This window comes from Giraffa tippelskirchi, chromosome X (genome assembly GCF_054371585.1).
Source record: "Giraffa tippelskirchi isolate mGirTip1 chromosome X, T2T-mGirTip1v1.2.pri, whole genome shotgun sequence".
NCBI classification, from domain to species: Eukaryota; Metazoa; Chordata; class Mammalia; order Artiodactyla; family Giraffidae; genus Giraffa; species Giraffa tippelskirchi.
The window spans coordinates 124964856-124979562 of NC_137289.1; the positions used below are offsets into that span (position 1 = coordinate 124964856).

Sequence of the window (14707 nt, forward strand, 5' to 3'; positions counted from 1 at the left end):
GAAGTATAGTTGATTTAAAACGTTGTGTTAGTTTCTAGTGGACAGCAAAGTGACACACACACACACACACACACACGTACATATTCTTTTACATTCTAGTTTGTTAAAGGATATTGTCTTATGGACTCTGAGGGAGAAAGTGAGGGTGGGACATTCTGGGAGAATAGCATTGAAACATGTATATTATCATATGTGAAACAGAACACCATTCCATGTTTGATGCATGAGACAAATGCTCAGGGCTGGGGCAATGGTATAGCCCAGAGGGACGGGATGGGGAGGGAGGTGGGAGGGGGGTCCAGGAAGGGGAACACATGTAAACCCATGGCTGATTCATGTCAATATACGGCAAAAACTACTACAATATTGTAAAGTAATTAGCCCCCAACTAAAATAAATAAATTTATTTACAAAAAAAAAAGGATATTGAATATAGTTCCAGGATGTTGGATATAGTTACAATAGGACCATGTTTTTTATATATTTTATATATAGTAGTTCGTGTCTGCTAATCCCAAACTCCTAATTTGTCCCTCCCCCACCCTCTTTCCCTTTTCATAACCATAAGTTTTCTATGTCTGTGAGTCTGTTTCTGTTTCATAAATAGATTCGTTTGTGTCATATTTTAGATTCCATGTATAAGTGATGTCTTAATATTTGACTTTCTGACTTACTTTGGTCATCTCTAGGTCCATTCCTGTTGCTCCAAATATGACAGACTGAGTATGACTACTTGGCATTTGAACACATTACAACCTCTTCATAGATGACAAAGAAAAACTAAAGGAAGCAGTTGCCTTAATTACCAGGCCTATTGAAGTTGAAACTCCAGAAGATAGAACTTGATCGGGACAGTCTGTGCAGTGTGGTGCAGCTGCTAAATAATGTGGATTAGTGCCCTCTTGGGTCTCCACATTAATTCCCAAAGTGCCAGGAGTTTAGGATTTGGTTTTAGCACATCTCTTTAGTTAATCCCTATTGTTTTACATTGGCCAAGGTAGCAGCATTCAAGGTGGCAATTAATGCTCTCCCCCAAGCAGAAACTTCAAGGATTGCTTTCCTTTATTTGCATCAGAATTTGGGACATAGATTTTTCTTGTTTTGTTTTTAGTTCCTCTGCTACAAACATCATTCAGAGAAATGAGGTTTAACTTTAACATTGGCTAAAATGTTTCACTACTTAGGGAAAACAAAATGCTGGAAATCAAAATGTTTGGCACATCCAGCTCTTATTGATAAGTATAAGAGTAAAAAAATAAGTAAAATTAATAAGTTTATCATTTACTGCATGATGATCGTAAACCATGCTATTTTTTTTTTTTTGTAAAATCAGCCGTCTGACATCTATTCTTCTTTATTTACTAGAAATATTTATATTAATTTTTCTGAACTAAGAGTCTGACGTTTTCTTTGCAAATTGAACCAGAACAGGCCAGAATCTATAATTCTTGTGGAGATCCCTACTCAAAGCCAGATATCTTTCAGAATTCTAGCCCACTAAAAAGAATCCCTTTTTTGCCTCAGGACCAATGAAAGGGTCAATTTTTCAATGTTAAGTCTGAATCTGTTGGGTAGTTTAAAAAGAATAACTGAGAGCTTCCTGATGCCTGGCACATAGTAGGCAACCAAGTAATATTTATTACATCATTGGAAAGAAACAAAGGTTCATGAAAGATGCCAAGAATTCAAAGTACATCTTTTGCACATTCATGCTGCCCGTTCATAAGATCCCTTTTACTCTGGTACCTGGCAGAAGGTTTTCCTCCTGAAAACCTCCTTCACTCTGTGGGTTTTCCACAATCATATACAGGCATCAAAATCCTGTTTCCCCACTTTTCCATCAAAAAAGCAAAATACTGACAGTTTCTCCCATTCCCACTCGTAGATCCCACAGATATTGGGAGAAAGTTATTTTTATGACCTTAAACTATCTAATGCTCTATTGTGAACTACCATTCTCAGGACTATTTATTTTAGCAATTTTTGTTTATAGACACACACACACACACACGCACACACACACACACACACACGTATATAAAAATTTGTGAAGTATGTCACCCAGAAGGGATTTGCAGTCAAAGTAGGATAGAGAATTTTGGACAAAAGTACTCTTCTGACATTCTTTAACTTAGTAATGTAGATTTGATTTTCTTCATTTGGCTGAAAAGTATTGTTGCATTCTACTAGAGTTTTCTCTAGTTTGGTTCCAGTCTCCCCATAGTGAGAGAGTATATGTATAGTTTAATTCTTCAGAATATTCTGTGCTTAATATTTGCTGCTGGCTAGAAAGCTTAACTATGAGAGAAATAGATGTTTATAATCATTTCCCCAGGTCTCATTTTAATGGAAAAAACACCCACACTCCTAACTCATTTGCAACCATGAGTTTATCTATCATCTTAAATGAAATAAAATTTATTTTATAGTGAGCTTAACAATTATAGTAAAGACATGTACCTCCTTTAGTGAATGATGACTTGTATAAAGTAACTGGGATAATTTGTCTAAATTTCTCTGTTTTGAAGCCTGTGACTCAGACAGTAAAGAATCCACCTGCAATGCAGGAGACCTAGGTTCGATCCCTGGGTTGGGAAGATCCCCTGGAGGAGAGCATGACAACCCACTCCAGTATTCTTGCCTGAAGAATCCTATGAGCAGAGGAGCCTGGCAGACTACAGTCCATGGGGCCGCAAAGAGTTGGACACAAATGAGCACAGCACATTCATATTTTAAATATATGTGCTTTGGTGCAAATTCTCAGTTTTTATTTCTCATGAAAAATATATTCTTCAGAATGAAAAATGCATTCTTCCACAGTTTCTTAGGCATGCTGCACTCTGATTGAAGTGAATGTTGGGGCACAAGGGTTAATCTGTTATTTTGAAAAGGAATGTGAGGGACGATCAATTCACTGTGGAGACAACTTTGCATTGCCAACAGAAACCATTAACCTCTTAATTGTATATTGCGCAGCACTTTGGGGGAAATAAGAATATTTTATTTTCATGTATGTTGATTTCATTTAGTTTTCTTTGAAGTTTCTCCGAAAACCAAATTAAACATGTTTTCACTCTATCTTTTCTTGGTAACCATTGCTAGGATTCAATTTTCTACTTTTCTGTTTTTGTTGTTGATTGCCAGTCTTTTAATGGTTTTCTAACACCCCTCATATTTGCTGTTTTTGCCTAGCTATACGATTCTGCTTATGGCTGAGTGGATTAGCAAAAGACATGAAATAACATTTTAAAACAGCAGTTGAACAGTATCCTGAAACAACAACAAAAATCTGGTTAGGGGTTAGGATGTCCTCCCAGCTCGATTCAGTGAAACAGCACAGGTTGAGTGCGCCGAGAATCCTTGAAAATTCACAGGCCGGGCCTCCTATTTAGGGTTGGCCTAACAAGATGTTTAGAAATAGAAGACTGCCTATGCCATGACTAGTTCAAAGAATTCTGCAGGCTTGGATTGACATCAGGTCTTTTCACTCCCTGAGATAATCAAAGGATCTCTGTGAATCACTCTCTCTTATTGACTGCCAGGCCAGGCAAAGAGACAACCCACCTGAGATCAATTCTGCCATCATCTTGTAGGCCATTTCATTTCTTTCAACCAGTAGAATTCCATGAATAGAAAAAGTTAGATTCCTGAAAGTAATTTTGAGGCTAGATATGTGATTTAACATTATGCTATATTGTATCCTATTCAGTTATATTAGTATTCTACAGATGTGTACAGGAGAGTAAGCTGTTTTTGCCCTTAGCCAGATAAAGGGCTGGATTTACACAATGCCAGAGTAGGCAATTGCTACTTGCTCTGGTTGGAAAGTTTCTCCAGCCACCTGTCACAATAGAGAAGTTTTATCATTAGAGATTCATTTCTCAGGGGTAGCTCTGGGAAGGCTACAGACGTTCTCGTCTGTAATACAGAGAGCTCTGATTATAGCCATGAGCACAGTTATCTGAATGATTATATGAGGCAACTTTAGTTGAAATTTTGCCTGAAGAAAAAATAACTGTATTTGAGTTAGAATACAGGGCAAGGTCTTGGTCACTGACTTTGGTCAAGTATTTTTAATAGAAATAGGTTAAAGTTGCCCCAAATAATGCTCTATCCTATTCTGACACATTTAATAATAATAAAAGTAACAAAGATCTGTTCTCCAAAAGATATATCTCCAAGTGTTGAACTTTTTTTTTTTCAATGTCTTCTGTGAATCCAATTTTTTGGTCTTAGACTACTTGAGCTTTTCTCTGTTTTCTCCACAAATACCATTCATCCAGTCATAAAACTATTGGCCTTTTTTCTCAGAACGAATATTGAGAGATGGATAAGACGGCCATAATCTCTAACCTTGTTAGAGCTTACAGTCTAAAGGAGAGGCATTTAATGGGAAATTACAATGGGATGTTATACATGCTAAGACAGAAATAAAAGGGCAAGAGAGAACACAGGGTTTTAGGGTCAGCTACCTGGAGAGGAAGATGTCCACATTTCCAAGGTAAGACTCAAAGGATGAATATAATTTACCCAAGAAAAGGAAGTTGGTCATGGGATTGTTCTAGGAAAATGGAACAGCATATTTAAAGCCAAGTATAAAGTAGGATAGAGTGTATGCTGGGAAATTAAAAATAACATATTTCTATAGCTTCTGCAAGTAGTAGAAGATACCACGGGGACTATGAAAGAACTTTTGAGCCGTATTAAAAAGTAAAACTTTTATCCTAAGAAAAATAAGGAATCACTGGATTATTGAAGGAGATAATTATTACGTTGCTTTACAAATAACATACTGTATCTGCTTTGCAGATGAGTAGTGGCATGGCAGGATACCAGCCAAGAGTCCTGTATCCATGTTTGAGGCAAGAAATGCTAATGACCTCAAGTAGAGTAATGGTGGTGAAATGAGGAGAAAAGGATGGAATCAAGAAATACTAGAAGGTAGAAGAAGGGATTGGTGAATGATGGGCTCATTAATTGCAAAATGGCTAAGGATATAATAGAAGATAAGAAAATATCCAAAATAATGGCTAATAAAGGCCGTGATGATAAAACCCTGAGACAGGAAAAAACAATACACAGAAAGAGGAAAAGCAAGTTGGGGAGGTCCGAGAGTGGATCCATATTTAGTGCTGTTGTTGTTTTGATGGCTGTGGGACACCCAGGTGGAAATGTCAAGTAGGAGAATGTATATGCAAGTGTAGAGAGCAAGCGGGGAATCTGCACTGGAGATGCAGAGTTAAGAATTGTGAGCTTATGAGGTGTAATTGTATTTGAGGGTATGGGTAGAATGTTAAGAAAGAAAAGCCTCAGACAGAATCCTGAAGATTTATGGTGTAGGTAGAAATACCCAGAAGACCTTCCTTGCTCCTTTAGCATCACATGTCTTTCAGCTCCTTTTCCTTTGGTCCAGATGCCTTTAGCTTTGTTCTTGCTTGAGTAACGCTATATTCCAAGTTGGCTTCATTAAAGGACATTGATATCTGTAGTATCTTTTAAAATTAAGAGCCAATGTTTATATTCTTTATGTCATATCTAATATTCTGTATGTAATATAAAAAAGCAGGATTATTTTTAAAACCCTGGTCATGGTCATTGGGAAGGATGGTTCTTTTGTATCAGATAATCATGCCTTCATATTGTATAATAATGAAAAATTCTTGATTATGATGCATAATTTAAGGAATTCTCAGTAAGTTACCTGTCCCATTTCTTTTATAACTACTCTTTTAAAGGTGAACAGATCCTTGAAGGGAGACTCTGCAATCTGTTCCGCATGCTATTTATACTTAAAAAGTGTTAAATTATTGTAATCATACTTACAGTAACAATCAAGATTAATTGCAGCTATATTAGGGTTACTTATTATTTGTTCTACTTCAGCAGTAACACAAATCCAATTGCACAAGCAATTTCCATAATCCAAATTGTGAAAGGAAGAGGAGGAAAAAAATACCATGCATAGTTGGTTGAAATAGTATTCAAAATAAATCCATAACCAAATGTTTCTCTAAAATTCCGTTTTTGAAAAGGAGCTGATTCTGAACAGATTGTATATGTGTCTCACTGGTGGAAGTGGATTATCTATCTTGAATTGGATTGTGATGACGATGACCCTATTCTAAGTAAACCAAATCTCTTGAACTATATAATGAGATCAGGAGGAGCATTCGGCCTGAGAACGACAGATTGCAATGACGGAGATGACTTCCCTAATGTTTTTCCAAGCCTCTTTCCTTGATGTACATAATACTGTGATTTTTGTCCTGCAGAGATTCCTGATGTAGTTTTGTGTGCTCTTTTTTTCTTATTCTTATTTTCATTTTTTTAAAGTAGAGCTGAATGAGTAGCAGGAAGCTGCGAAATCTATCTTACAAAAAGGTGATGACGGAGAATCTAGAATCTTCTTTTGGTTTACAGCCGGAATGCAGAAAAACTATCACCAGTAAACATTGGACTGATTCTTTTTTTTTTTTTTTTCCTTTCTTTCTTTAGGCTGTGAGGAGGCAAAAGTTGCTTGAACAGAGTATCCAGTCTGCCCAGGAGATTGAAAAATCCTTACAGTTAATTCAGGAGTCCCTCTCATCAATTGACAAGCAGTTGGCAGCTTATATCGCCGACAAAGTGGATGCCGCTCAGATGCCTCAGGAAGCCCAGGCAAGTAGAACCTGGGACTAGCTTCTTTGGTTTTTATTATCTGACCAAGATGGTGGTGAATTTCTAACTTAAAATTTATTCATCTAGTTGCACAGAGTGTTATTTGATCGACTGATTTGACTGTTGGGAGATAAGGGGGAAAAGAGCTCTAGATTAGTACTCTGAGATTTATTTTCGAATGTATGTAATGGAGGAACTTGAAATAAACACTTAAAAGACTAGCGCAGTATCACACTGAAGTCTGCTATTTATCACTGTTTTTGATCTATAATTTAGCTGGAGGGAAACCATAGGAATGTAAATTATAAAGAAAATATTTTTGGTGGTATTATTAAAAATGCAGCCCCAGATATTTTCTTATCAACTCACCTTCATTATCCTTCATATAAACTATGTTCTACATTTAATGTGTTGTAAGTAGTTAATAACAAGGGATTAGAGATATAAATTTACATTTTATTACTAATACTAATATTCTCTATACTCATACTCACATATGATATATTCAGCACTATTCAATCTGAATTATGAAATGTATTAAACTAGTTTTTCTAGAATCAGAGTTAAAATAGTAATGAAAATAAATCTAAGTCAGATTTATACTGAGTAAATTTATGCTATATTCATATTAATTTTCAACTTGGACAGTAATGCTGTATTTCTATTTTTAAATAACATTTGCTTGTTTGTAAAATATCATAAGTATTACTTATATAAATATCTTTAGAGTTTTCTGATAGTAAGGTAGCATAGCTAATTTTCATATTATATGTATATGTTAGGAACCCAATACACAGGGATAACTCAGACTGATACATTATAATGTGAGGAGCGTTAGAAGGTTATCTGTCCATCCCCAAGGCCCTCTCACCACTCACTAATTGGTGGAGATACATGAATGTTTTCACTTTAAAATAAATTTGGATTTATGAAATACTAGATTTATAAATTATGGTTATGATGCCATTACAGTGCATTAAATCACAGTTAAATGGATGTTCAAAGCATCAGTGAACATAATAGCATGGGTTAGTTTACCATATTGTATAAGTTTGACCGAGAAAGTCTTTGAGTACATGGGATAGAGTACAAGTAGTTTGAATCGGCTGAAAAAGTCTAGAGTGGTGGGATTCCTCATTGACTGTTGTAACAAGAGGTGAAGAAAGTGAAGTTGGGGAAGTTTTTGATGATAAAATCTTCATGATAGTTTTCCACTAGGGCTGTATGTAACCTCCCTGGTATATACACTTCTTCAAACTTAACCTCGTTTCGTCAAGTTCTCCAGCATTATCTATTTTGAAGACTCTGACAATTTGAGCCACATACAAACTTTTTTAGGCAAGCTTTAGAAGAATGCATGATAGAAATGGGAAATTTTTACTGAATTGAGAAGAACTACATGATTATAAACTAAAGGCAGAGTAGAACTGCTTATTTTGTTTAATTTAGTGACATGAATTTGGAAGAATGTTTGATTAAACACGTCTCACGCTTTTCTGAATGTAATTAAGGAAAAAATTGAAAGGTATAAATATTAAAATCAGTTATACTATAAAATAAATGGAGTTCCTTTTTCAAGCTGGTAGAATGAAACTATGGGCAGCAAATTTGAGACTGGCAAAAGTTCTTAGTGTCTGAGGTAAAAATTGGGAACTTTTAGGAAAAAAGTAGTTTACGTGAAAAGGTTGTTGACCCTGAATGTTTGTTTATTTACTTATGAGTACGTGATTCCATAAACATGAATATAACATGCTAGTTTAATAACATAAAGATTTTTGTTTTACTTTCTCAAAAACTATGATAAAAGATTATTAATAACAGTTCAAAATACTTGTTGATAACAGCACACAGATTAGGAAATTTCAAATCTACTTGAAAAAAGAGATTTTGGAATACTAACAAGTTCAAATCTATTTTCCCTACATTTCTGTTTGCACCTGCATTTTCAAGATGATCTTAACTTTCAATTTCCCAAATGGTGATATATTATAAAATACATGACATCCAAAAGCTATGGAAACAGTCTTTTCCAAAATTCTTTTTGTTTATTTATTTATTTGCCACACAATGCCACATGTGTGATCTTAGTTCCCTGACTAGGGATCGAACCCGTGCCTCCTGCATTGGAAGTGTGGAATCTTAAACCCTGGAATGCCAGGGAAGTCCCTCCGAGCTTTTATTTTAAGATGACATCAAAGTGAATTGTTTTCCAGAACAGAGTTAGCAGCTACTCAGATTTACTTCAAGGATTGCCTTTCCTGAAGCTCAATTTGAATCTCCCCTGGAAGAAACAAGTAGAGAATAAAGGGATTGTCTGTGAAGTGAGAACTTAAGCACAGTGTGTCAGACAACGAACTTCCTAAGAATACCACCAAAATGACGTTTTTTCTAAGCTTATATAATGAGGCTAAATTTAAGGCTTTGTATAAATGAAAATTCATACCCAATGTGTTTCTATAAATTGGCGTAAAATTACATTGCTAATTAAAAGATTAATGGGGTTAGCTTTCCCTTTTCAGAAACTGAGTACTTGTTTTAATACATCACTGAAAAGGAGGACAAAACGAATGGCATTGCCATATTTGGTCATCTTATATCTGTGCTCAGTTTTCCTGTCACATATTGGCCACATAGATTTGTGGACGTTTGACTCCACCGTGTGGTGCACTGGTGGTTTTACTACTAAATTTAAATCTGTTAAAAAGAATCTTCCTTTTTCGGCCTTTTAAGAGTGTTTGAGATTCTCAGGTATTAAAAAAAAATCAGGATTAAGGGAATGGGTGCAATGTGTATAATATTTTGACAAGTATACTCTTATTTTATATAAAAGTAAATGTAGATCAAGTCACTTTCTTAAGCATAAAGGAACTGGGCCTTCTGATTCTAAACCAGATTAAAAACATTTTACTTTTTTATTTAGTGCCATGAGCTTCAGGAGTAAAGTTTAACTTTTTAGAAAGTAAAACCACATCCTGCTAGGGGAAACATTGACTAAAGTATTTTATTTCAAAAAAATAATTCTTAAGAAAACTACATTCTTAAATTGAATGACTGCGGCATCAAAATGCCAGCCTATTTAAAGAGAGGCTTTTATTCAAGTATAAAATTAAGATGACATCTTATTGATTCAAATAGCATAAGGCAAATGGGGAAAGCTCTTCTTGATACAGAAATTGATTATCTGAATACATAAATCAAAAATTTGAAGATATATTTCAAAAATAGTATGATTAAAATATTAAAACCCCGTGATTGTTTCTTTGAAACAACTATACAGAATATAATCATCAAATTGGATTACTGTAGAGAAGTGCATGGCATGAATGGAGTTCTTTACTCCTTAAATTTACTGAAGAACATGGTCAAACACCGAGATTTAGTTTTATCACCTAAGATCTGGAAGCAGAAATCCAAGTCCTTAGCTTTGCATTGCAGGCCAATCAAGTCAGAATCTCTAGGTGGACTCAGTCCTCAGAATTTTGGGAAACCACCCCCCCACCCCAAGTTATCCTAACAGGTATCTAAGGTTGAGAACTTTGGAAATGGCTGACTAGTCCCAGTCTTTTTTTTTTCCCCCACATCACGTTTCTCAACACTGTTTGACAAACATTCTCACCTATGGCTGAGTCAAGATTTCACTGGGAGGAAGATGGGGTGGAATTCAGACATTGGTGACTTCTATCTTGCTTGTTTCTTTAATCTTATGGGAAATAAGTGAAGGCAGACAATATAGCTGAGAACCCCTGCATGAAAGAATTGACTTGGACAAATAGAATTTTCCTTATGGATGTTTCATAGAGGAAGAGGAACTTAGCTTAATCATCTTTTTTTTTTTTTTTCTAATTCCACATATGTTAATGTGCCAGCTAGCTTGGATATTCTCTCTAAATCATTGTAGTAGCTGTGATAACTATGTCTAAATAGCCAGTTAGATGTGTACTTATTAAGATTGCTAAGTCACTTCAGTCGTGTCCGACTCTGTGCGACCCCATAGACGGCAGCCCACCAGGCTCCCCCGTCCCTGGGATTCTCCAGGCAAGAATACTGGAGTGAATAAAGATTACACAGGTACTTTAATCTGTATTTTTCCCTTTTATAGTCATCTCATAGTTTGAATCTCCAATATGTAAGAACAGTCTAACATGAGTACCTGTTGAAATGCTCCACATCATTATGTGTTGAAGATACATGTTTCATAGAGGAGAACGTGAGCCCGTTACTTAGATTACCAAAAGAAGCGTTGGGGTTGTTTAGCAGTGACTGTGATTGCTAAATTGTTCAGTATTTTTGTCCTGAAAATCCCTGATTCCATCTTCTGCAGCCTCATATCTCACATAGTAGATTTATGTTCATGAGTAGAGAGGCAAAATAGAACAATTTAGGAAAAAAATAAATGACTACCAAAGGAGAGGACCTCATAGTCAGCATAGAAAAGTGCTCCTATATTTCGCTCATCAAACTAGGACTTTTGGGTAGTCCAGGTTCTCTACAGAGCAGATATCTTCCTTCCATCTCTTTTTCCATCCCAGTTAAAATATGGTTAAAACTTAGTATCAATAAATAGAAAAGAAGGATCTTCTTTTCACAAAAGAAAGCTGTTAATTATAGATGATTGCATTAGCTGCACATCAAAATAATTCATAATTGAGGTCTTCCTGTATTTATTAAAGCTAAATCTTCTCACTCACTTAAAATATATTTGGCTCTGTTTAAATGAAAGCATTCCAAAATTCTCAAAGTCATTGCTTAAAAAATAAAGACTTAAATGCAAATTTCGGTCTATCAGATTAAGCTTATCATTTCATTATGGAATAAAAAGGACTTTTATAGTGTAAATAGGCACATTTGATTGCCAGATGACTCAAAACAGTCTAACTTTACAGCCTACTTCACCAATTTATGAACTAGACAGCATAAACCCATATAGGGAAATTCATCCAGGAATAATGTAATAAATGATTTAATCACAGAACAATAAAATGGAGCGTGATTACAGATATTTGGGCTCTGATATTAAACTCCACATAACCACAACACACATTTTCATTTCTTTTTACCCAGCAGTATAGATATAATGATAAACAATGCAATGAATTTTAAATCTGTTCTGACACTGAAATGCTGCCTGTGTGTATTACTGTATAGAACTGATTATTCCCCATTATAAAATGGCTATTATTGTTATTTTGACATGTTTAATATTGTGGGAAATAATTGCAAGCAAGAGTTGCAGAAGATGTGAACAATTACATTTTTTTCCATGTCCCACATTTTAAAAGTACAAACTATTCAAGATCCTTTAGTACATTTTATTTCTTTAATTTTGTGAGTATGTGTTGTATGTGGCCATTTCACCATCTTGAGGATGCCGTATCAAAATTACTGTTTGTTTAAAAATTACTCATCTAACCATTAAATTTCCCCATTTGTAGTCTTAACGTGACATCTAATGTTTTTATTTCTGAAATATTTTCTTTGGAGTCATTTTCTTTATCTGATATGAGAAAAGTTTGAACAATTATCTGACATAAAGTTTCCTTTATTCCAGTAAATAGTTACACCTTAATTTTGCTAGCCATTTTCTGTCATTAATTTGATATATGAGAATGGTCTGATGAGGTAAATCATGATAAAAAGCCCTGTTCTCTGCTCAGTTAGTTGTAAAGGGCTATATTGGAAATGTCGTTAATGTTTGATTTTTAGTTTTATAATTTGCCCTTACCATCTTTAATGGAAAAATGGCTATTTTCATTTCCATTGTTGTTTCTTGCTTTCGATATATCATGCTAATTGTGAACATAATTTCTGTATTATCAAATGTCTTATTTTGGTAATTGTATGATTATTTAATCTGCTTTATATCATTTCACTTTTTTTATGAAAGACATCTAGTGATCCTCAGAAGTATTAAGTTGAGAGTTCCTTTTAGAGAATCCATGGGGGTTCCAAATCAGCATCATGCGTTGGCTACTTCCTTTCATTTTATTTCTTTTGGAAATAACTGATTTTAATACGAAGCTAAGATGAGAGTTTCACATGATCAGTTATTTTCTTCAAACACTTACCATCCATACCCTGGTAGATGTGTATTTTAAATAAACATGGAACTGAGATAGTACTGTCTTTAGACCTTTAGCAGATCTTACAAATCTGGTAGCTAACTTTGGAAATCATTATCCTTTGGATGAAATTGTCATTTCCCAATATTTTCTTGTATATTACAAAAGTTTTTTTTTTAATGTTATTTTTTTTCATTGTCTGATTATAATGTCAGAAAAAATGATCTATCTTTTTTAAAAGTAATTTGTAAATGGGAGATTGTCCATTTTGCATAGAAGTTTTCATAATAGTTATTTAAACAACTCACTTGTCTATTTTACAATAAGCCTGCCCTAAAGTGGTAAAGCATTTTTAAATTATAAAGTTTCAGAATAATAATCAGATGGTATTAAATAAAAAAGGTGGTAAAAGATATACTAAGTACAAACTAAAAATTGGATTCATGTCAATGTATGGCAAAACAAATACACTATTGTAAAGTTAAAAAATAGATAAATAAACTAATTTTAAAAAAGTATCAGTTGAAGGTAAGAATTGTGGAATTAATTTTTAAAGATGCTAGCTAAATATAAGTATGGTACATGATTACAACCTTCCCAAAGTAGATCAATTAGAGATATATATCCATTTTTACCTTATAATTTTAATAATGAATTAAATTGTCATCTCTAAATAAACACATTAAGTGTATGAGAGTATATTTAGTACATGAATATATGTTTATACTCACTAAGTACATGAGTAGGATTTCTTAAATTTACTTGTGTGATATATTTTGCCAAAAAAAACCAAAAGAATATTTTGAACAAAGAATTATATTCCTCTTGGATATTAACACATATTAATATATAAAATATTCGGAGACATTCTGTAGTATTGTTTTCCTTAGTTTATAAAATATATTTAGTCACTGTGCTCCTCCTATCATGCATAATACTTAATTGATGAAGAAATTTTGATCTCTCATCCTATCGGAATAACACTACAGATATGAGAATTTTTCTAGGAATTCTGCCTATAAAATATCATAAAATCTCAGTTTTATATGGCATTCAGCCATCTTTTTTTTCAGTTTTAATGGTTTTAGTAGTGGTGAGCTTTCTAAGAGTACAGAAATCCATCCACTCAATAGTCTATGTTGATACAAATATGAACTTGATATAAATATGAACATTTCAAAGTCCATGTAATTCTTTGCATTGAAACTTAAAAATTTGCAGATTTTTCTTTCACAAGTTACATGGTCCTTCACATCCCCTTTTGACAGATAAAAGTTAAGTTTTTGGTCATTTGTTTATAAGTCATTTTTGTCTTCATTGTTTTTAAATCTTGAAAACATTACGGATCGTTTGGAAAAATGTGAAGTTTATCATCAGAAGGCCTATGTTTCAGTGATCACTAAAATTATTTTGGCTTTTTTTTTTTTTTTTTTTTTCTTGTAATGCCATGCTACTGGAGGCAGCTTTGAGGGGACAGTCTTTAAGGAGAAAAAAAGAAAAAAACGTTATAAAAAAATTAAATTTTGTTAGAGAATAATTTTATATTTTTGGCAAGTGACCATCCCAGTTGTGGATGTGACTGGTGATGGAAGCAAGGTCCAATGCTGTAAAGAGCAATATTGCATAGGAACCTGGAATGTTAGGTCCATGAATCAAGGCAAATTGGAAGTGGTCAAACAGGAGATGGCAAGAGTGAATGCCAACATTCTAGGAATCATCAAACTAAAATGGACTGGAATGGGTGAATTTAACTCGGATGACCATTATATCTACTACTGTGGGCAGGGATCCATTAGAAGAAATGGAGTAGCCATCATAGTCAACAAAAGAGTCTGAAATGCAGTACTTGGATGCAATCTCGAAAGGACAGAATGATCTCTGCTCGTTTCCAGGACAAACCATTCAATATCACACGGTAATCCAAGTCTATGCCCTGACCAGTAACGCTGAAGAAGCTGAAGTTGAACGGTTCTATGAAGACCTACAAGACC

General features: G+C 34.3%; 1 protein-coding gene across 3 annotated transcripts in view; it reads left to right on the forward strand.

The window, feature by feature from the left end:
• The window catches only part of DMD (dystrophin), a 2147259-nt gene that overhangs the window by 828343 nt on the left and 1304209 nt on the right, over positions 1–14707 (forward strand). For 2 of the 3 annotated variants that reach the window (XM_081564318.1, XM_081564319.1), the window contains exon 30: positions 6496–6657. In XM_081564318.1, coding sequence (XP_081420444.1) covers positions 6496–6657 — 162 coding nt within the window. Of the gene's footprint in view, positions 1–6495; positions 6662–14707 lie in introns of all 3 variants that reach the window. The other variant, XM_081564320.1, reaches the window with a different exon arrangement.